Here is a 24,050-nt window from a genome sequence, read left to right on the forward strand (position 1 = left end):
CCCTGCGCCCCCCCTCCCCCGCTCCCCGCCCTGACCGGTGGTGATGCTGAGGCTGTGCAAAACCTGGCTGCCCGGCCGGGCATGGCCTTGCCCCTCCGAACAGGGGCGAGCAGCAGCAGGGAGCTCCCGGAGAGCAAAGGCAGGCGGGCGCCGGGCCTGCGGGAGCCGTGGTGCCCTGGACCGCGCCTCTCGCCGTTCCTTTTCGGCTTCCCCTTCTTCCTTCCTTCTGTCCTTCCTTCCCTCCAGCCAGGAGGCGCAGCGAACTCTAGCGTGGCTAGGAAAAAGGGCTGTCTTACCCCTCCGCGTCGGGAGCGACTGTTAGCCGCTGGCATGTGTTGGGTCGCGTTCCCAGCGATGGGGCTGTCCCAGTGCGCGGACCCCGGGGGCGGGCGCTGGCGCCCCGGCTGCTGGCGGCGGGGTGTGGGATGGGGGGTGGGGTGGGGTGTGGGGGGTGCCCGGGCCAAACCTGGCCTCGCAGCACCCTCTGTAGCACGGCGGGAGCACGGCAGCAGCCGCCCGGCCCTCTCCTGAAGGTTACACAAAGGCATGTGCTGCCAGGGGAAGAATAATGCCGCGCTGATAAATCAGGCGGTGCTCCCTAATGGAGCTGTCTCCGCACCTGCCGCGCACCTACGGCCGGTTGCGGGAATTGCATTAGCGCGGCGGCTATCTCGCTGCTGCCGAGGTGGCTGAAGTAGCGGTGGGATGACAGCCATCGGAAGATGTGGCGCTTTTTGTTTTAAAAATGTGCTGTGCATTGACCTGCTCTGCAGGGGAAGTGTGAAGGATTTATGTGCGCTCTGAAACCCTCGTCCCTCAGCTCTGATGGAGAAGCAGACTCTCCCACTCCGCATGGGAGCTGCAGCAATAAATACTATTGACAGAGCAAGAAAATCAGATACGCCATGTCGGAGCTCTCGCGGTTCTGTTTGCCGGCCGTTTGAGCGGCCGTGAATCAGTGGACGAGGACACAAAGAGCTCTGTGAGGCACCAGAGAAATGCAATTAAGAAAAACCTGAGCTGTGTTAATTTTAATTTGGAAGACGGCTGTTAGAAAACAGTTCAGCCCAACAGGAACTGAGTTTTAGCCAACTCCTCCTGCCCTCTCCCACGGGAAAGAGGGCTATAAAATAAAACTGACTCATAAAAAGCTGTTAGTCAACCTGTTCCCTGCTTGTGACACAGGATGACAAGGGTCCTAGAGGCAGAGTTGGGGGGGAAGGAGAAGGTAAGCAGCAAGAAAGGCTGAAATTCAGAGACGTGGATGATTGTGTGCAGCAGAGGGCAAATACACTATGGAGAAGCTCAGATCATTCAGAGCCAGGGTGTAAATTCACCCTGGGAAGTTTAAAAAGTTTGTGGTGCCAAGTGATGATTCCCATGTTCCAGAAGAAAAACTGGCGCTCGTGTTTTCGATTTCCCTCTCCAAGCAGTTCCCAGTGGGGTGGCTGTCGGGATGTGGCTGTCTCCCATGGCTGGGGCTGCGCTTGTAGGGGTAATCCTGCATTATGTGGATGGGAGGCCTGAGCCCTGTGCTCAGAGCCACAGTGGGCTGTGTGGGCTGCTGGTGAAGGCGGTGCCAGGCTGGGTCCAGGATCACCTCCTGACTTCTACCTCTTGTTGTGCAACAGCAATGTTTTCTTAATGCGTGGTGGTTGCACCATGGGAAACACAGGGTTAGCTGTTTTCTAAGCAGCATTTTAAGTGGACGGAAACAAGGGGTTTTATCACTGAATTTGACTGGGGCTGTAGTATTTCAGTTTTTTCAAGAAGCTGCTCTGGGATGACTTGAAATAGCACTCTGTGAAAATGGCTATTTTCTAAGGTGCCAATTTAAAGCTCATTGAAGTCAATGGGAACTTTTTTATTGGCTTCCCTGGGCTTCAGTTTGGGCTATAAACTATACTGAATTTAGGGGAAGAACCCCCAAAACAGCAACATTCTGGACTGAAGCTGTTGTATTTGGCAAGGTCTGCTGTATGACTGGGCTTTATTAGTTTAAATTCAGGCAAGGTCTAGGAAAATTACGCTGATCAAAAGGTTCTTTGGAAAATGAGTCCAAATATCTCCATTTTTCTACTTAATAGAAAAGCATCATCCAAAAAAAAGAGTTGTTTTGCTGAAAGTAAAGCCTAAAAGTTTGTCAGGACTGAAAGTCTCTTTTACATTATTTAGAAACTGTTTCTTTGGGAGTCACGGGTAGGTTGCATTGTCTGAACAAGGCGCAGAGGACTGCAAAACAGCTGTTTCTTAAATCAGTTACATCTCATAATTTCTCCATGTCTCCCAGACTGTGTGCGCATTTGGATGTTCTTATATTACTGTGAATAGAATCAGCAAACTGATCGAAGCTGGAAGGATTCTAACACTAACTTGCTTATCACCATTTCCACACTCATGTAAATCCTCCCTGCCACCCTCCAGGACTCAGCCATATTCATTTCTGCCACTACTGGCTTTCATTGTCCATGACCCCACATCAGTGCAGAGTCATGTGTGCTTTCTCAGAAATTCCAGCCTGCGGTTTGTGAAAGCTGAGGCAGCACCTCGTGTAGGCACTGACAAAGGTGTGCACCATGTGAACATCAGCGCCGTGTGTCCTGGCTCAGTGCGTTACAGCTTCAGCAGGCATGGGCTGCACGTCGCTGAAGCCTCCTCTACTGGAGGCTGCCATTTAAAAGTGGTGGATGTGCAAGGAAAACCTAGAGATGCCCCTTGCTGTGCTTGGGAAAGCAGGTCGTGTCTTACCATCCTCTCTCAGCTCTTTGCACTAAAAGATGTTTTTGCAGGAAATGTCTTTCGTGGACTAGTTCTTGGTAAACCAGATGGTATTCATGTGTTTATCTTTTTTCTGTATGAACTACACGTTGTGATGTGAAGATGTGCATAGTCCCAGGCATACCCACTCCTTAAGAAGGCAGCAGGATTTAGCAGAGGCCCAAAATTTAGGGAAGATTTGCTGAAAGGCCAAAGTGAGATAAAGGATGAGAAGCTTCAGTGAGAGAAGATGGATCTTTTGGTGCTTATCTTTCAGCCCAGCACCACCACGTTATCACATCAGTGCCCTGAATCTGCAAACTGTTAGTCAGGACTGGACTCTGCTGCCTTTGCTGGAGTGTAAAGCCAATATGGATGTGTGGAAGTTTTGAACTCAGGCATCTAAAATAGGATGTTGTAAGAAAGATGTTGTGGAATAGGCTGTCCCAACCAGCTTGTATTCTTGTATGTAAGTTCACCATTTTTAGAGAAAGAACATTCTTCTCCTTGTCCGTCTTCTAATGGGACTTACTTAGCCAGTAGAAACACCCCCAGCTTCTCCAAGGAAGACTCCCAGAACTGTACAACAAGAATTTTTGTCTCATCTTTAATATCTGTCTTACCATAAAGTCAGCCACCCCTTGATTACTGAAATTTTTTATCAGCTCTGGCTGTGGAGCTGATCACAAGTGTCCCTGGCATCTACTACCTCTGCCCTGCTAGCGGTGTCAGCATACATTTGATTAACAGATTACAGAGATCTGAGCACCAAGATTTGATTACAGAGATTTGAGCAGAGATTTGATTACAGAGATCTGAGCACCAAGGGGATTCAAGGTGGGGCGTGAAGTAAATCACATCTCAGGCCCTTCATGTGTCCCCTGCTCCACCGGCGCAGTGCAGACGGGCTGCTGGCAGGGTGGTAGTTTGACGCCTTCACTTGTGCAATGTGAGCTGTAATTACTGCAAGGGTAATTGGAGGAAAAAAAAAAAAAAAAGATCTGCCCACTGCAGTAAAATACAGCTTGTCACCTGCAAACAGGGGTGGCAAGGCCTTGTAAGGTTTGAGGACAAGAACATTTCACAAGATGCACTGTAAGGACAAGGTGCAGAAAGGGCTATTAGTTCAAATAAAATCCTGGAGATTGGCCTTGGTATGGCAGTGATGTGCGTGGGAGGCATCTTGTGCTGCTCATCTTGCAGATACTGATGCTGTAACAGAGAGCTGAAGTCTCCTTTCTCCTTGCTCCTGCCAGAAAAAGCAGAGGCTCTTGCTTAGGAATCTGTGCTTATCTGCAGTTGTTTGCCCTCCACAGCTCCCCAGGAGTATGGTCAGCTGCTTCTGGGTAGTGTTTTGTGTTTGCATTCTTTTAAATTAAAACAGTGATTTTTGGTTGTGGACAAAAGAAGAACTGTGCTCGCTTAGGGCATTAATTTAAGTGGATTTTACTATATTTCTAAGGAGCATAAACCATTATTTGGTGTCCTCCCTTTATTTAAGAGTGTATGTGCTTCCTTTAAAAATGTATTTTGTGTGTAAGTCACATAGTGATAATATTAAATGCAGTATAAAGACTGTAGTAAAACTGGTTGTAACATTTATATATTTTTCATGACCAAAGTGCTTTGCAGTTGAAGATGCTATAAACACATGCTTGCCACAGGGGGAAGTGACACATTTACACTGCAAAGGACAACAGCTGCATGACCCCAGGACCCAGTTCTGGGCACAGGAGGGGCAGACAAAAAAAATGGGGCAGGGGCATCTGCTGCGGCATGCTGTGGCCACGAGAAGATTGGGTGGCTGTTGCTGAGGAAGAGGCTATGTGGACAGGGTGGAAAATACTGCTGGGATACCGAGATGACCCCACACAAAAGCATCCATTGATACAGCAGAAGAGGAAGCAGCTGTCCCAGGTCTCCTCCTGTTGTGCCTCAGCTCTGCCCCTTCCCCCTCTCCTTGCAGCAGCAGAGGCCTCTCCACATTTGGGTCATGGTGTTCAGAATGCTCCGAAGCCTTGGGCTGTCTGGGCGCACAGCGTACTCTGAGAGGAAAAGCAAGTAAAAACAGAAAGAAAAGGGAAGAATAAGGAAAATGCTGCTATTGACATTTTCTCTGGGGTTGTCTGGTGCGGGTTTTTTCCCCTTCGTCTGATCTGTTGCAATAGGATGACGCAAATTCCAGACAGGCTGACTGCTTTCTAGCCATATCTTCTAAAACAGCCACATCTTGCACCACTCCATGTCCTTTCATAGGTACATTTTTTTCCATGGGGAGCACGGTGCTCTCCCTTCTCACCCTGTGCCCAAGGGCCCTGTGCCTTCCCTGGAGGCTGGCAGGATCAGAGAGTGTGTGCCAGAGCCAGCCGACCCTATCATCCCTGCTTATTCGTGGGGGCCCCCTGCGTGGCCACAGAAGGTGAGAAAGAGATTAAGTGCTTAGTGTGGCTAATCCTGACTGCAGTGCCCTAATGACAGTCACGCACGGCTGTACAGAAACCGCTAGTGCATGTGAACGTCACCAAACAGTCAGCCATGGAAAAGTCTCTAAATTGCTCTCCATTAGAGGGCATTCAACATTTGCAAGATTTGCAAAGTAAATTTTTTTTTTCAAATGTGCATTGACTTTTACAGAATATGCACAATGAATATTAAATACATGGCTGATGTTCCCTGAGTCATTGCCCATTACTGCACTTCAGATGCCATTATGTGGCATGACTTTTAAAAACTTTTTTTTAAAGGTCATCCTGTTTATGCTACATAATATATAATACAGTTCCACTGTACATTAGAAATGTACTTTGCAGCCTGCTGCTGTGCTTCATGGAGGTAAACAAAATTTGAAATCATGGGTTTCCTCCTCGTGGGGAAGCAGTTGTGGCAAATATTTAATATCACCATAATCGGGGGCTTTACAGACTAGTAATAAGCTATGGAGGCCTCTCTAGGACACCTTGCCACACCTCCTGCCTGCTCTCTAGCCTCTCTAGAATATTTTCCCATTCTGGACACTGTTAAATTTGATTTTACTTTACTGTTATAGGAAGCTTTGGGTTAACTGTAACATTACCTAACCCACAGCCGTTTCTTTTAGCTACAGATATGCTTGGCCCTGACAGGTTTCTGTCCCAGCAGATAAGCAGAGTTGACTTCCTGTATGTTGAAATGGTTGCAGACCTGCTCAGTCCCTATATCCACTAACTCTGTGGAAGGATTAAGCATTCTATTGCTTTATAATAGAGCAGCCTTCAAAAATGGTGTCCTGTTTCTTTCCAGGTAAACCACAGCATAGAAACTGGATTTTGAGGGACATGCAGCCCAATTAGAAACTTTCCCCTTGACAGCTCTTCAGGGAACCAGTATGAAAGGTAAGCAAATGAGTTAAAGCCACAGATCTTTGATCCTTATTTAAAAAACTTCAGGTCACGCATTGCTTCAGAAGGCAGAATACACAAAAAGGAGAGCAGCCACAGGGCACAGAACCCAACTTCATAAAACCACTGAAAGGTATTTTGGCCTCACTTAGCTGTGAAACATGTAATAGGGTTGAAAACGTATGGAAAGGTTGTGGAGAAAATGCATTGCCTGATGCCAGTGTGATGGAGATGCCAAGTAAATGAATTAAGCAGATAAACAAGGTTTCAGAGAGGTGTTAAGAGATGCAGGAACAGTATTACAAGGAGGAAACTGAGAAGTGAACTTTTTCCATGTAAGCATAGAAGTTGCAAGCCTTGCATGAAATGGAAGTCACATGATTTTTTGAGAAATATGGAAAATAATACAATTTTACATTCACAAGGTCTCTTACCATAGACTGGTATATTCTAAGAATGGTATTGGGGTTAAAGGAGCAGGCCAGGCTGCAAATGGAGGACTATGTTGTTAAGTAAGCACCTTACCAAACAGGTCTGGAGGGCAACAGCTGCCGCTTAGGTGGCACAGGCACAGGGACTCTGGGGGTCGCAGATGCTGAGGGGCAGTACTGAGCAGTGTCTCTGAAGCCATTTATGTCCATTCATAATGAACTTTACTACAAGGGTAGACCTAAACCGAGGTACCATCCTAATATATCCTCCTCATATATCATTCTTGGAATATATTCCTGATCCCTGTATTAGTTATACAATTTGCCAGAACATTCATGCATTATTACTGAGTTAGCAAAAGGCAATGTTAATGTTTGTAGGACTGATACTTTATTACAAAGCTATTTTTTATGTTTAGATGTACTATCAACATGGTCTGTAGCATATTAAAAATAGCTTGGAAAAAACAGAAGAAAAATTTCAGACACAGGCAGAAATTAGGGAATTAACTCTGTTTCTTCAATTTCTGTGCTAGAAGAGATGAGTAACAAATTATTTTCAACTGTCAACTAATGAAAAGAAACTCGGTCAAAATTTCAGAAGGATAAAATGTTTTACAGGTGAAAACCCTATGGTATTTCTGTAATGAAGTTCTTGGTCAACATACCTTAAGGTGTATTTAACATGACAGATTGCTGAGGATGCTCCTAGTTATTTGGTGCAGGTTAATTTCATACAAATACTGTATTTTCCACTGAATGTTGTTAAAATATAGGACAAAATCTTTAAAGGTAAGCAATCAAGAAAAACACATGCCAGTATGGACTAGCAGGGCAAGCATAACCTCACAAGCATAAGAAAAGAACAGACACAAATTTCTCATTTCTACTGTACAGGAACACCATTTATGCAGCCCACCCAATAATCTTATACATCAGCGCCCTCAAAAGCCTGGCTTCATAGGTAACAGTATTTTTTCCACTGTGAATCCTCTTCTCTTCAAGGGGTTGCTCAATGACAGCTGGGATGTTTCTTCCATACAGCTCACATTGCTTCAGAAACTGAATGCATTCTTGAATAACACTGTCTCGTAGCATGATCATGTGCTTGGACATGTTCTCCAGCAAGGATAGGAAACACCGTTTGGCGTAATACCACGTATCAGTGCTCAGTTTTTTGTTATACGGCTCCAGGCTTTTAATGACCCTTGAAATACCAAAATCATAGTTTCCCTTCACGCAGTAGAGGGTACCAATGACTAGATTGACAATGCAAAGATGGTAGACATTTTTATCAGGATTATCATAGGACAACTGCTCTTCCCCCTTCTCAATCTTCCTCATCAGTTCCTCTGCGTCTTCATTCTGGCTTGTCAGGATGTAGGAGACACAGAGGTTAGCTAACACAATGGCACTAACATGGAGAATGTTGTCATAGTGCTTTTTAACTATCGGCTCATAGAAGCTAATAGCTTCTTTATACTTGTTCTCTTGCATGAAGAGTACGTGAGCCACATTGAGCTTCCACACCTCGTGTTCGTTACAGAACTCCACTGATTTGCGGAAAATCTTTTCTACCATTGTGTAGTTCTTCATGTCCCAGTAGATCTTTGCCTGGGCCATCAAGACAGGCACATATTTATCCAGAGTCTCATCATACTCATTAACTGCCTTTTTTACAGCTTCATCATCCCAGTTTTGCCTAGCATCCTGTACCTGCTTCGTGAGCCTTCTCAGCTGCTCAGTCATTGTCCCTGCTGAATCATCTAGCTTGTGAAAAGCCTCCTCAGGGGCAGTTTGACAAGTAATAATGGCGTCCAAGAAGTTGTACAAGTAAGGTGTGAGCAGTTTATAGGTCAGATGGGCATTCTCTGCCAGCACATCAGCTGCCAGATCGTAGTACTGATGCTTGCAATAGAGAAGCAGCAGGTTTCCAAAAGTTTCTGGTGGACAGGGGTTCTGCAGCAGAAGAAACTGCAGTTTCTCAAACCCTTCAGTGGGCTGGCTGTCCATGTTCATTAGCGCTTGGTTGTGCAGCGTGACTGGATCCAACTCCTCTTCAGCCCTTGGCGGCATATCTGTGAGTGCCTCCTGGGCCGCTTTCAGGTTGTGCAGCTGGTACTCAATGGCCGCCTTGAGGTTGAAAGCCTCCACCAGGGCCGTGCGGTGCAGGAGCAGAGTGTTGCCTACGCTGCGCACATCAATGCCCTCCGTGGTCATGCCCACGCTGAGCTCTGGGTGCTGGTGGATGCCGCGCTCTATGATGTCGGAGATGTGCTTGAGGGCAGGGGCGTACTGCTTGGCCGCGTAGCAGCACAGCGCCATGTTGTAGGACAGCTCAGGGTAGTAACCCAACACTTGCATGGCGCCGGCAAACTTGCCGCTGGCCTCTTCGTGCCGCCCCTGCCGGTACAGCAGGCAGCCCAGGTTGATCTCGGCGTCGGCCCTCTCCGAGGGGTCCTCGGCCGCTCCGGGGCCGCCGTCTGCGGCGGCGGCCAGCGCCTCCTCCACCAGGCTCTTGGCCGCCGGGAGGTCGCCCTGGGCATAGTGGATCGCGGCCTGGAGGCGCAGGGCCCGGCCCTGGTAGGCGGGCAGGTCCAGCAGCGGGCTGGCGGCCCGCAGGGCCTCGGCGTAGAGCCCGGCCTTGTAGAGGGCCTGCGCCAGGTACAGCCGGTACGCGTCCAGCTCGGGGTGCAGCGCCACCAGCTGCTCGTAGCACTCGGCCGCCGCCGCGAAGTCCTGCAGCTGGTAGTGGCAGTAGCCCAGCAGGGAGAGCCCTGCCCGCGAGCGGCTGCTCTTCTGCAGCTCGCGGCTCAGCAGCGCCACCGCCTCCCCGCACCGCCCGCCGCCGATCAGCCCGTAGACCGCGGCCGTGTACTGCCCGTCGGGCACCGGCGCGGCCTCCATCGCCGCTGCCACGGCAACGGCTGCCGCCGGGGCGGAAGCGGAAGCCGGGCCCCTTGCTGCCGTGGCAACGGGTGGCGCCGGAGCGGAAGTACGCCCCACGCGCCCGGCCGCTACGCCGGAAGCGGAAGCGGCCGCTTCGCGGGCGGCGCGGCGGGCGGCTGGCCGCGGGGCACGGCGGGAGCTGTGGTGCCCGCCGCTGAGGCGTCCGTTTGCGGGCCCCGCCACCTCACGGCCGGGGAGCGGGGAGCGGGCTCGGGGGCGGGCGCCGGGCGCGGTGCGACCCCTCCTGGCGCCTCTCCGCTCTCCCCGCCCTCCGCCCCCAGGCGGCCTGCCGCGGCGCCACGCGCGGAGGGGCGGGGCGGCGGCCGCGCAGGGGGAGCTGGGGCCCGGCGGGGAGCCGCGTGCGCCGGCCATTTTCTGTTCCCTGTTGTGTTTCACGTCCCGGGCAGTGAGACGGGCCATTTAGTGACGATTCCAGACCGGCTCAGGGCTCCGGCTCCTGTGCGTCCCGTTTCAGTATTTCGCGAGGCTGGAAAGTGTGAAATCAAATTCAGCTGCCTTTGGTTTACTTCTGAGTGCTGTGTTATGTGCTATGTGCTATGTTACGCTGAATGTTTGGTTATGCAGTAAGTGGCACTCCAAAAGCAGGCCCCAAGATAAACGTACAGTTCTAGGACACAGGCTGTTAAGTATTTTATTGATGTCTTGGGCTTCTTGAATGTGAAACATTCCCTTCCCAGCCTACTGAGATCCAAAGTTCGTTATGGGTGATGGAAGGACAGATGTTTGTACCTTAGTACGGTACACCAGCTTTCCTGCAGCTTTAAAAAAATCAAAATTATTTCTAACTTCTCTGAAACTATTTCAAAACATAATTGTTCTTTGGAGGGTATCCCCCCCCCCCAGTATTTCTACTGAACAATGATACAGCCAGGATCACAAACTATAATTTCTGTAAATAGTGCTGTTAGAGTTGCCAGCCAGACTTGGTTCCTAGTCATTCCAGATTAATGCCAAGTGTACCCAGTGAAGTTTGGTTTGCTCCCAGCGACGTGCTGCAAGATCATGTTTCAGTGATTGTATCTGGCCATTCGGTTGCCTGTGTTTTCCTGGTCCTCTGTTTGTGTGGTTCAGTAATCAATTGATACAGCTCTGATTCATCCCAACAAGGTACTTTCAAAGAAAAATACTTTTTTTAAAAATCACAGCAAACCATTAAAATTATTTAATATATTTTTTTTAGAGAGATCAATAAAACCAAGTTGTTAATTTCAAAAACATGCTTTAAAAAGCTGCATCAGCATTGTTTGATCTACTAAAGCAAAACAATGAGGGTAATGGTCTTAAAGTGCGAAAAGGATGCAGAAGTCTGAAGTTACACATTTTGAAACTATGTAGGATTCACTTGCATTAGAACATACACACAGTATTTCTGTGCATGTGGCAGTTGTTTCCCATAGGCAAAGGTTCAGTGCTTATAATGGTATTCCCCACAAAACTGTAAGATGCAGTGGCTAACATGCTTGTAAATTGGTAATTAAATACAAAGTAATCCAAGAAAGAAAAGGTAACAAGCAATATACAGTATGTATTCCAGTACTGGCACATTCAAATGATGGAAATCACTGGAGTGTCTAATTTCAGCAGATTTATACCTCCCACCTCATTGTTACGTTAGAACCCATTCACATGATTTTACTCTTAAAATCTTCCATTTCTCTGACAAAACTAATAAAGAACCTTCTTGGTCTATGTTTTCCTGCTCAGAACACTCTAAGCATTGGAAGGTCTGTTATGTTTTACATAACCTTGAAATAAACCTGTTCTAAAATTTTACTCAAATGCATACATGATGTATTAGTAACCGAGACTCTTTGTTTTTATGAAGGGAATGTAAGTATTCGGCCTGTAGACTGAAACTCTCCTGTTTTTCCACTGTGATTGATTTGTCTAAATATTACAAATGATGTTAGGCACTGCTGGTTGCAGTTTTCAAAAAGTAGTTTGTGAATATTATTATTGGCTTTGTTGATAACTACAGGCACATTATGAGATTGCAGTGCACTATAAGAAGGATCAATTAGCAAGGTCACCAGTCTAGAAAAATGCAGCTGCTGTACCAAGGACACCATCTGAAGGAATACCTGAGCTAAAATGAAACATACTCATCTACTCTGCCATTATTGTCTGCAGGGCAAAAAGCGTACTAATGACCTTCTAAGCAAGATCTCTGGCCCTGCAAATAGTAGGGGCTGGCTGTGACAGAGATGCATGGGGAGTTCACTGTCCAACTGCCAGGTGAGGCATCCAGTTTAAACTTCTGTGAGCTGCCTAACCTTGTAAGCATGATTTTGCTTTGGAGCAGGAGCAAAGAGAGGCAGATGTCTGTATCTCAGTCACGCTATGAAGCTGTTCTGTTTTGTCTGTAGGTCCCAGGCTGGCAGAAAGGCAAAATGGTGGGGCACTTTTAGGGGAAACTGTCTTGATTTTACTGCTTGAATTATGGCCAAAGACACGCGTTGGATGTCTCGTTCCAACTTGGGAGGTGGGAAACCCTTCTGTCTGAACAACAGCAGAGCCTCTACCTGAGGTGTTCCTTGCCTTGGACAGTGTTTGGTTTTCCAGTGGGGTCACAGTGTCATGTTGCAGGGGAGCACTTTAATCCAGAAAGATTTTATCCAGAGCTTAATCCAGAAGTCCTGAGCTCTGCCACCAAAGCCTGTCTGCTCTGTGCATCTCCCAGGAGTGAAGCAGAAATTGGGGCTGTACCTAGCAGGTGTCCCATCTCCTTGCTGAGCACAAGTAGGGGGCTTCAGCAGGAGGGCAGGTGACAAGCCCAGCCTTGTGACTCCTCACAGGCTGGTGAGGAAGGTGCACCTGCAGTTCAAAAGCCTGCTCCAAATCTAGGGCATTTATGCCTTTTTATTTGTTTTTATTTTTTGATATTTTTTGTGTGTGCAGAAGGGTTGATTTTGCTAAGCGGCCTCATGGGTAGGAATACTAAGTGGGATTACTGCGTGGCCTGAACTGTCGTTGAGGATGGGGATGAAGACCCAGGTCTTCTGCTGATATTTTCTGCTGATAAGGTGAGGGCTGTTGGCTGGCTCCTGTGAGACCTCACAGCCCCTAATTTGTGAGACAAGAAACCTGACGAAACTCAAGACTGAGGTTAGCACTAGTCAGTAGAACACCTAGGAAAAAGGCATTGCTGTTCAACGAGCTTGAAGCACCTTTGGGAGGAGAATGAAGCCTCAGTGACCCTACGGGTGCTCCACATGCTCACTACATCGTAGCGCTGCAATTGTAAATGCTAGAACCCTCATCCAAGGCCAAATTTCCACTACCAGCTGGGGCAAATAAGCGATGACTTGTCTTGCTGAGGCAGACCAGATGTGTTGGGCATCTCAAGGGAAAGGCCAAGCAGCAGTTTACTAGCTAGCACTGTCCTGGGTAACAATGTCTCTGCCCTCTTCTCCACATGCCCTCTGATTTGTTCTCTCCTCTTGTGGACCTGTGTTTTATGTTTCAATGGCTTTTGATCTCTCCTTGTGCAGTGGGCAGGGAAACAAGTAAAAGACATGGGAACGTCAATTTAATAACATACAGAGTCATGTTTCCTGTACACATCTTGGAAGAATTTGGCAAAACTGACAAGTACTGGGAAAATGTTTCCCTGTCAGAAATAAGGAAAAGCATATACAATTTTTGTACATTATACCAAATTTCTGTAAATTACATCTAGCTTGTAAGCACTAGCTAGAAAGTTTTCCACCATCTTAAAATATAAGAAACTTGGAGTATGTTTCTTTACTGCACGCATCCACAAAAAAATCTTTTTCTCTCAAAAATGCAAGTCTCTTGCTGATTCCTAAGCTAAGTGTTAAAAAAAGTATAAGATTTTTGGTTCGTTGGGTTTTTTTAAGATTGAGCTATCACTTTCAGAGACCAAATGCTGTTCTGAGATGCACTACTGTGCCCCTCTGGTTTCAGTGGGGTTGCTTCATTTTGCCCGAGAACAATTTGATAAAGATCTAGCCGTGCTCTCTCATTTTCTTCCTTGTGATGGAGGAACAGAACCATAACATTAGTCAGCAGTTTCTGAATTTTGACCCACAATAGCAAAGATACCGAAAGACAGGAGAAATAGATGGAGGCAATTACAAACAGTCACTTGATTGATGGTTGACATTGTTAGAGCTTCAGCTGTATGTCAGGTTGCGGTGGTGCTGAATCCCCGTCCCTGCCAGTGGGTGTTGCTATGGGCAACAGCGCACTGAAGCCAATAAAAAGGAGAGGAAATAAGGGGAGACTCAACCTTGGGGGAAGCTGTAGGGTATGCGCTATAAATTACGTTATACTTAGCAATATGCAATACCAACATTCAGGAAAGCTGTGTGTACCTGCCAGCAGTACTATGTCAGTTCCTAGTACCGTTTCTCCCATAAAGTACATGCTGTAAGTTTTGTATGGCTTACAAAGCTTCCTGCTTACTATCCTGCATCTGTCTTTATTCAGGGAGGAAAGAAGTGGTAAAATAATAGCAGAAACATTACCATTTGGTGCATGTATTCACTGCTGTGCAGTCTGTGTTTCTGCTCCTTCCCTGCTTCTTTCTGCTAGAGAAAGTGATGTGGTTCAGTTGTGTACTAACAGATTGGCTTGCAATGGTACTGAAATTTCCAGCTATTCTCTTCCACACATGATCAGTGGTACAGAGTGTTTTTGTTTTGTTGTGGGTTTTTTTTAAGTGATCAGCAGATTTGTTGTTTCTGTTTGATTGTCAGACAGATGTAGTCAGCTTTTCAAAGGCGCTAACGACTCATTTTTCTTAGAAAGGAGGAAAGCTCTTTTTAGCATCTGGTCAGCTGGGCTAGATTCTGATTTCCATTAAGTTGGTGCCAGTTCAAGGTAATTCCACTAAAGTAAATGGAGTTTGGCACAGGTGTAAAACTAAGCTGAATTCAGCTTTAATTTCTGCTGCCAGACAGCCCTATATTTAGAATCCCATTTGTCATGGAGTACAAAGGCTTTTTTCCCCTATGAATGGGAACCCGTAAGCACTGCAACATGACTTCTCTTGTGACCGGTCATGCAGCAGAGAAAGCACTCTCAAATCATAGATCATAGTTTTGCTATGCTAGTGATCTTTGCACTAATGGAAAGAGACCAACTTCCAGGTAATACCAGCATCATCACACAGAAACAGATGCATTTGGTTTTGTGACCTATCATGTTTGATTAGATTTTTATGAACACCTCTACAGACGTCTGCATGTGAGTCTTGACTAGTGCTGGCTGTGCTAGCCATAATAGCATCTCAAATTGTACTGAAAGAACTGCAAGAGAAGTAAGAGGTAGTTGGTCTGGTATGATGATATTCTTCCTCTCCACCACTTCAAAATATTAATTTCAACTGGAAATTATATTAGGAAGTCTTATCCATGGTCCACTTTTCAATGTAATATAAACCTGAAGCACAAGGCAACAGATTTCTTTTTTTATTTGTATTCTACTTTCATTAAAGCCCATTAGTCTTTTCCTTACAGGACACAGTAATTTTTAAAAAAATGAATATGTTAAAAGAGCTTTTTTTAAAAGAAAAAAAACCCTCTAAAATTACAATGCAATATTTTGCCTTTATGCAAACTTCCCCTTGCTGAGAAATTTACTGCACTGTTAATATGAATTTCCTAGGGAAGCAGGGACAGGTTGGTGTTTTTAAAGATAATAAAGTTTGTTTTTAAATGTAGCAAAGGTAGGCAATTCTAAAGGCCCTGATCAATCACTAAGAAGCTTTGTTGTAAAAAAATACTTCTTTAGAATACAAAGCAGGCTTTTCAGAATGTTCAGGCATAAAAGAGGAGGGAAGAGTGAGACAGGAACATCACAAAAGCAGGCATAATTGATTCATAACATGTACTGAAGAGATGCAAAACAACAATGTAATTACATACTATTCTGTTTTCCTGCAGCTCCTTGCATATGATTTGACCAGCTTGCATCCCGGTTTTACTCTGTATTATTAATTTCATTAAGCTGTAAGTTCTTATATTTCAGTCTGTTGTCAGCTTTACAGATTTTTACAGCAGCAGTTGAAATGTAGTGCAGCTGAATGAATGCTTCTTGTGCTAAGTCTTCCGTGTCGCTCCAGATACCAGCGCAATCTCACCAGAGGCCTTTCTTTCAGTCCCACTAAGCCTCCCAGTAAAAGCAAACTATGCCGCCATCAAGATAATATCCAATCAATTAAGCATGTCTGTGAAAGCATTTCTTGAAAAAATGGTGGGCTTAAGCTTATGAAAACCTTTCAGACAGCTCTTATCGTAAAGCAACACTGACATTTGCAGGCTTAATTTATGTCTTTGAGAGACACGGGAAAGCTAGAGGAAAAGGAGGACGAGGATGCTGCCTGAGAAGGAAGCCTTTTTTGGTGCAGCTCCTCCCATTTACCTCTATTTACTGCCACGGAGTCCAGCATAGGCTTCAGTTTCACGTTCAGCTTCACTAGACACTAGAAGAAGATTAAGAAAAATAAGAGGATGAGAGAAAAAATATTGCTGGTATGTCCACTCCTTTGATGGACAGTCCAGGGAGTAACAGGATACCAAGAGTTTTAATCTGTGCCATGCCTCCACCCTCCTCACAGCCAGCTGTAAATTTCTGTCTAGGTAAAGCTTATTGTTCCATTGAGATCTCTGTATCGATCTCGCTTGTTTTACCTGAGCTTTTAAGTAAGCCACCAAAAATGTGAAAAAGCACACATAATGTGGCAGAGTTGCTGCTCAACTACTTTAGCCTTGTAATCCTTAAAGACAGTCCTTTTGAGGCATCCCCTAAGTGCTGGCATCTATAAGCAGGACATCCAGTGGTTGGATGACAAGCTGGACAAAGCTGAAATAACCCTCAGATTCTCTCCAGTGCTAGATTCTTATTTCCTATCAATAACAGCACTGTGCTTTCCAAAGCTGGCAAAAAAAATATCCATTTTTGTATGCTCAAAATGAAAGAAAAAGAAGTGTTTTCTTTTTAGGTTACACTGAAATCACCTCTTTTCTACATACCCAGTCCAAAGTTCATAGAAGCCAGTAAAAATCTTTTATCTGGTTTCAGCCAGCTTTGAATCAGCCTCAAAATTATATGATTCCTGCACACCTTTGTAAGAAGTTAATTTCACTTTCCCCTTTAGTATCAAATGCTTATAAGGAAAGACCACAAGTGCTTCAGTAGGCTTTGTGCCTACACTGAAGAGACACAGAACCTCAGTAACAGCAGAACCTGGGTGTGAAAAAAGGGTTAACCAGCTACCTCCCAAGCGGTCATGTAACGTGCCCTTTCAACACAGAGGAGTATTATTCTTTTTCTGCTTTTTTTGATTAGCAAAAAATAGGTTTTGCTGAAAGTTGGGTGTCATGCTTTCTCTGATAGCATGGAAACTATATGTATTTGTAATTTGAAATACAGGGTTAGTGCAAGATAAAAAATAATAAAAGAAGACAGAAAAGGTTGTTCTTCTAGAAGTGCACAGAATTATAAGGAAAAGAAAGGGGAAGCAGGTACCTTTGCAGTTGATAATTTCCATGATTTGCTTTAAATAGCAGGGTTAACAGCAACCACTTTATTGGTCCCCAGAGCCCAGACACCACTAAAGAATTAGATTTTTTTATAGCTAGTCTGCAAGCCATGGGAGCTTGGTTAGCTACTGAAGTAAGTCTTGGTAGATTTTTAATTGAGCTATTATATGATAATTAAGGGTTAATGGCCTGATTTTAAGATGTGCTGAAAACTTGCAATTTCAGTTGACTTCAGTAGGAAATATGAAGGCTCAGCACTTTTGAAAAATCACGCCATGAGTAAGAAGCTGGTTTGAGTGGAACTTGAAGCAAATCTGCTTGAAACTATTTCTTTAGAATACAGCAGAGACTGGGCAGATAATTTTGCAACCTTGGGCCTGGGGTAAGAGACAGAGTTTACTGCAGTCTCTGCCACATACAGTATTGTTTGCTTGTGATAGCCATTCATTTGATAGAATGGACGTGGATTTGTAACATTCCCATCACTGTGCCTCAGAGTTCCCCATTTTTAGCTCTTTATTTCAGACCACTGTGTATTCCTCAAACCTGATTTAGCGGAGTCCGAAACAGAGGGTCAGTAATACATTAGCAACACCTGAAAATACCTGAAAAGCTCACTGCTGTTATCATTAGCATCTGCATTATCATTGCCAACTCTGTGCCTAGAGGCAGCACATTAGATACTCAACTCTTGACAGCAACTTATCAGATCCTTTCTGTGCAAAGCCAGTATCCATCCCCTGGCAGTTAAGCTTGATGGTATTTCTTAAATCTTGAAAAAGTTTCTGTGAAGTATTTTTCCAATATAAGCTTTAGATGTAAAAAAAAAAATAATCGGTGTTTAAACTCGTGTTTAAAAATCAGCATATGTCAAACATCTCTAAGCACAAAGATGGCATTGTGCACTCACACCTCGTCAGCCCCGGGATCTGTAAGCCCAAAATCTAGTATCCTGTCCTAAGTGCTATACCAGCAACCTATACCTCTCACAGGCAACATAGGAGAAGGAGAAGGAGCTCATTGGGACAGTAGACTAACTCAGCGTGGCTGTGCAGCTCTCGGCTATGTTTGTGTCCATTCTGTGCAGTTTTTTTGCCAAGACTGACCCCAAGACCGTGATGCTTTCAGTCCTAGTGCCAGCTAACAAATCCAAAGGTCTGGGCATGACCTACTGCTGTGCCTGTCCCTCCAGGCCTAGGCATATGCCATGCTCTTATGGTAGGAGACAGCCCTCTCACGTACAGTGCCAGGAGGACTGAGCGTGCTTGAATCAATTAGCTTTGCGTTAACTACAGCAGAGACCAGAAGACCAGGTAAATTGAGAATGGATTCAAGAAGTACCCACACAGTTCTGTGGCAATCACTCTAACTCACAGTTAGCTGTAGACACATTTTAAGTCCGTATATTTCTTACAAATATATACCTAAGTGCATATTACAGTCTAATAACCCAGGGGCACAGAGGTTATCAGATAAATTACAAGAATGGTTAACTAATAACATTAACTTTGATGAAATAAAGGAGTATTTAAGAAAGAATAAACCATGTCTTTGATACTCATTTTTACTAAAGCACAAACAATTAATTCAATGAAATACTCACAAAATATATAGTGTAATTTTAAGAAACTTTATTTTCTTACACAGTAATTTAGATAGGGATTCTTGACAGTGCAGATTTTGCACTTGGTCTATAAAATGTCTTTATTCAGACATTGATTTGGTGTTTAAACCACTGCTTCTGTGTTTAGTATTCTTTCACTTTGGGGCTCTCTCATTCTGATCTAGGCTTTTAATTAAACCAACTACTATAATTCCTATGGAAATTAGCTTTTATTTTATTTTTTCCAAGCTACCAAAGCATTTCAGTAGGACTCTTCTGATACAAAGTACACAAATTGGATTTTATTTCTGCTTGAGATGTAATTAAAAACTCATTTGATTACTATATATCTGGCCCTGTTTTAATTATTAAACTCCAGTAATCAATTTTCTTTTATGAAGCTTCTGGGAAATTATCTCGAAACCAACACATTTCTCTCCCTTCTGGCAGGCTCTCTACCATTTACTGAATTACATTCATAGCACCTGTTCCTGATCCGGATTAAACCACCAATTTATTCCCAGAGCTATTTAAGTTTATTTGGCTGTAGCCTAGTCAGGGTTTTCTACCTCCTGGCTGCACTTTTTACTTTCCATTTTATTGCATGAGAACCCCTTGATGTACTGCTCCTCCATGCCACTATTTTTGATGCATGCCTCTAATGAACAGCTTTGCTAGTGATCTCTAATTTGGTATCCAGCTTCTTAACGCCCAATTTATTATTTGCTTTAGAAGGAAGGAGCTTGGTCTTCAACAGCTGTCTGACACGGGATACAGCCACGTAAACTCTTAGGTCCAGAAATGCCCCTTTTCCTTGCCCCTCCTTGGCGCAGCAGGCAGGCAGTGAGCTGCAGGCAGTGAGCCGTGCACAGCGGTGACGGAACCCCTGCCTGGGAGAGTTCCCGTCTCTCTGCCCGGGACCTCGATGATGCCCACTTGCAGTCCTTCCACTGCAATGCAGCTGCCTTGGTACACGGCAATTGGTACAGGATTGGTGACCTTTCCCATTGTATCCCCCTTACTGTAAAAGCTGTTGTTAACAGCAGAGTGATAAAACGTGCTGGAAAAGCAGTTACGCTGGCAGCTGCATGCTCCCGCATTAGGAAAAGCCAGGCAGGTTTGCAGTTCCCTTCTGTATCCATATATTACCTCAGATGGGTGACTAAGGTGTTGTTCAGAAAATTACTGTGTAGCACTGACTTCTTCCTACCACCCCCAATTATTTAGGTGTCTTCTGTGACTCCGTATTGTTCTGCCCACAGCATACTTTCACAAGGTGTAGCTCCTCTTACATATAAGCTCCTCCGGTACAATTAACAATATATTGTGTGCACCTGGGAGAGGTGCAGGGCTGCCTGAAGGAAGAGCTCAAAAGGGGGAGAGCATGAGATCCTCTGAGGAAGCCATTTATGGGAGAAGGTAAGGAGGGAAGTGTGTTTTTTCTTGGGTATAGAGAGGTATTTCTTAGGTATATTTTGCTAGATAAAGCAAGTCTCTTCAGGGAGAGTGTGGTAGGTAGCAGTGGAGGCATCTGTTGATAGATCTGTCTCCTGGGTTGAAGGGTGGTGGTGGGGGAGAAGACTTTATCAGCTGTATCACTTTAATCTCTGGGAAAGCATCTTAGCTGAAACAGCTGAGAGAGAGCACAGATGCGGCCAGAGTCTAAAGTACAGCTAAAGCAAATACATTTTGCTGTATTCTAATGCCAAATCCTTTTAAAGAGGAGCACAGTATGGGCTAACTTACAAACACTGCAGGACCTCCAGAGTGTATACTTCTGCCCCTGGAGATTCTCATCCAAATATTGACCAATTTTGACCTTGCTTAACTTATGAGCTTTGACAAGATTACAGCTCATGGAAGTATGGTTGCGGGTCTAATATTTGTAAAGTGAGTTTATGGAATAAGACCATATAAATTCATTTTTATGACTGAGCACATATCAAAAAGTTATAGGTCTCAGTGTTCACTCTACTTTGGAACCCAGTGGTTTCTAATGAATCACTTTTATTATGTAGGCAGTTTCTGAGTTGGAAGGGAGGACTAGTGACCGAGAAGCCGTAGGGATAAATTCAGACCTGGTGTAAGCATATGAAGCATTGCTGAAGTCAGGGGAGTCGTGACCAGTTACAGCAAAGCTGAATTGGACTCCTGAGTTTTGCTGAAGCGGCTTTCACGTGAGAATAGACAGGCCAAAGGTGAGCCATCTATCTGAAAGTCCTTGAACTTCAGATTAGTTCAGATAAAAGGGAACCTGTACTGCAGTCATCCACAGATTTGGTCTTCATAATACAATTGCTTGATGGAAGTTGTTTTGAAAACCCAAAAGTATTGCTGTATATATACCTGTGTACTAAAACCAAAAAGACTGCTAAAATTCTACTGTCTATAGGTAGAATACAGAAGATAAAGCAATACAGAGAAGATATAGGGATTAACTTGTGTCAGTCTCTGACTATGTGTGTATATGGATTAATTATTTGCCCTACTGATTCAGGGCCATGTTTAATCATTATGTTCCAGAAAAAAATACTGTATTTGTGAGGGGGCTGAGTGTATGGAAAGTATATTATGGCAATACACCATTGTTGAAGGAGACTGTTTATTCCTTCTAGGGCTTACTGAGGAGAGGTCCAGGTCGTCAAGTACATAATGCATCAGTGCATTACTTGTGCATTTCTGCCAGGGAATTTTTTTCTGATGCCTAAAAATGTGATTAGATTAAATGAATGTACTACTAACTTCCCTGATAGAAAACAGGAGTTTCTTTTAGCTTCTCTGTAGAAATTGTTAGCAGTGCAGAAGGAAGCCAGTTGAGCCTGGAAAGGGATCTAATACACAAACAGGTGTTCAGATCTTCTACTATGAATTAGCATAGTGCTTCTTTCTGGTGATGGTACACTAGCAAGAGTAATGCTGCACTCCTTTGTAAGTAAACACACACACTGTAGAGGGATGATTATAAAGCAAGATCCTCCACTGGTAAAATGTGTCAGGTACTTCAGGAAGGAAAATATGTAGAGCTTCTGGTAGCCAAATGTGCTCTGACCAATATCAAGCGTGCTATGCCATCAAAGGGAGAGCAATACTGAAGGACTGGGTACCTACTGAAGTAGCTCAACTGATGTGTTGCTATAGTTGCAAATGATTCATTTGCTCATAATAATTTCATAAGACCAAGGGTTTGCTCAGAAGAGGAAGAGTTATTACTTCATAAACAATTTCTTATTTGGCTCTGCTGTTTATGGTTTTGAGTCTATGTCTAAAGCATGTGAGAGACAGAACGTTTCTAACTCTTTTCCTTCAACATTTTAACCAAGCAGCTGATCAATGTCTTCTGCTTTGCTATTAAATAGATTTTGAAAAACTCTTCAAACCGTATCAGTCTCATATGCTTATTTAGTTCTTTGAATTTGCCCTCAGCTGGGAATTCTGCAGGCAACTGTGATTCTGTTGTGTTAAACACTTACTTGAAACGTTTCATCCATCATCATTTCTACTCCTTTTCTGATGCAATGTAGTTTGTGCTTTGTCTTTCTTGAAAACTGAATGGCTGTTAAATTATCCATTTATCTTCTTTCAGATTTGCTGTACGATTTGAGTTCCCTCTATTGGCTGTCTCTTCCACCTTATCTGCCAACTTTTCAGTCTACTTCCTCAGATCTTTATATACATTTCCATACATGACTGCATGTCCTTCGCAACACATTGGGCAGATAATTCTAAATAAGACAGCAACAGAAATCGTAGTATTATGAATTATTCGCTTTTTCTCGCAAATCAGGCTGAAAGCCTTGAGTGAAGCTTAGCTTCACTAAAGTCAATGGCAAATAATGTTTTTTCTATCTTCTCCCATGCATCTCTGTTGATGGCTTGCCCTTTCAGTTGAGACCTTTTTGGCATGACTATCTGAGAAGTAAGTTGAAGTACTCGTTTGAAGAGGAAAAAGTACTTGTTTCTGCTATCTGCTATCTCTTCTTTTAAAGCAATTTGGGAAAACTTGTAAATTCTTAAAACTGCTGATAGTAATACAATGCTTCAACAATAATCTTCCTGAATTACAAAAATTCCAGCAAAAATAATATTCTGTTAATTTCCAAAAGCAAAATGAATCCTTCCCTGCTCTCAAGAAACAGAAAAAGAGGATCGAGATCTTTGTCCCCATTGTAAAAAAACATGTTTGTGATGCTCTGAAACCACCAGAACTATGTCTTTTCATGTTACACTGTGAAATAGTGACTGACTTAGAAGGGAATTGCAAATAAAAGCATTTTTTCTTCTTTTCCTAGTTTTTCTTTCTTGTAAAAGTCTTCTTCACCTTTTCTCTCTGTTAATACAAAAGTGGCAGAAAACAGTTCACTGATGCTTATTCCGTTACTGGAAGCTGTAATACAGTCATAGTATCAGAGTCTTCAAGTTCAAAAGAATTCATCCTAGGTGGCCTCGTTTAGATTAATCAGTAGACAAGCAACAAGGCAACAAAAGTGCTGAACTAGTTGACTTCCTATTTCAAGGTTACAGAAAGATCCTTCTGCAGTGCCAAAATCTCCTTTCTCTGGGACAAGCCCTTATTCCTAATGTAATCCTTAGCTACCGACTCCCCTCAGCACTAGCATTTGGCCTGATTAAGTTTCCTCTGAAGCAAATGTCTTACAAACACAGCAGAATGTGTCGCACCTGCTCTTTCTTGGATAATATTACCCCCTGGATTTCAACAGAAAGTGAGACTAATTTGATCTGCCAGTCTGTGCAGCCTCTGTCCATGGTGTCTCACATGCTGCATCCTGAGCCTATCTGCCTTACTAATCCTTGTCAGCCAGGCAGTCCCAGGAAACATAGATGCATTATCTCTGACTCTGTATCCAAATCCAATGTCAGAAATAAGCCCTGCCAAAAGTGTACATCTTTATGGTATTCTTTAGGATCTGTTGAAAGTTGTCATGTTCTTCCTTCAACATGCTACAAAGGAAAAGCTGATTTCAATGAGAATCACACAGAGCTGATCAAATTGCTTCCTATGAACACATTTTTCTGAATAGCTTATGCCTGGTTCCATTTTTCTTTTTTTAAAACATTTAATAACTTCTGAATGTATTTCAGGGAATGTCTATATATTGCTCACTGCCTAGTGCTATCCCTGCCCCCTGACTAGATGCAAACTTAAAAATAGAACAGCAGTGCTCTGACTTTTGTACCAACAGTCCCAGATATGGGTGAGTGGTGGGTACAGCAAGCCATTTCCAAAATGTTCATACAGCTAAACTCTTCCTTATTAAATAATTTAAAGAGTTTTTTAAATTCTGACTGTATAGAGAGGACAGAAATATCTGAAACAAAAAGTAATTGTTTTGGCTGCGTCCAGCGACTCTTGCCTGAGTGAGGACTATCGCACACATTTTGTTCT

At 44.1% G+C, this 24,050-nt stretch overlaps 2 protein-coding genes across 2 annotated transcripts in view; both read right to left on the bottom strand.

Moving 5' to 3' along the window:
* Nucleotides 1-6,933: 6,933 nt before the first annotated feature.
* On the bottom strand, nucleotides 6,934-9,690 carry LOC119152408 (tetratricopeptide repeat protein 30B-like). Its single transcript, XM_037397622.1, has one exon. It carries the CDS (start codon nucleotides 9,470-9,472, stop codon nucleotides 7,472-7,474), a length of 2,001 nt encoding a protein of 666 aa, XP_037253519.1. The 5' UTR covers nucleotides 9,473-9,690; the 3' UTR covers nucleotides 6,934-7,471.
* A 1,002-nt stretch (nucleotides 9,691-10,692) lies between these two features.
* The window catches only part of PDE11A (phosphodiesterase 11A), a 135,326-nt gene continuing 121,968 nt past the window's right edge, over nucleotides 10,693-24,050 (bottom strand). The window contains exon 20 of the mRNA XM_037397623.1: nucleotides 10,693-15,983. Coding sequence (XP_037253520.1) covers nucleotides 15,822-15,983 — 162 coding nt within the window. The 3' untranslated portion in view covers nucleotides 10,693-15,821. The remainder of the gene's footprint in view (nucleotides 15,984-24,050) is intronic.

This window comes from Falco rusticolus, chromosome 8 (assembly GCF_015220075.1).
Source record: "Falco rusticolus isolate bFalRus1 chromosome 8, bFalRus1.pri, whole genome shotgun sequence".
In the NCBI taxonomy this organism is placed as follows: domain Eukaryota; kingdom Metazoa; phylum Chordata; class Aves; order Falconiformes; family Falconidae; genus Falco; species Falco rusticolus.

What these genes read in the sequence shown, in the direction of transcription:
- LOC119152408 (XM_037397622.1), bottom strand. Translation starts at nt 9,472, where the DNA reads ATGGAGGCCGCGCCGGTGCCCGACGGGCAGTACACGGCCGCGGTCTAC.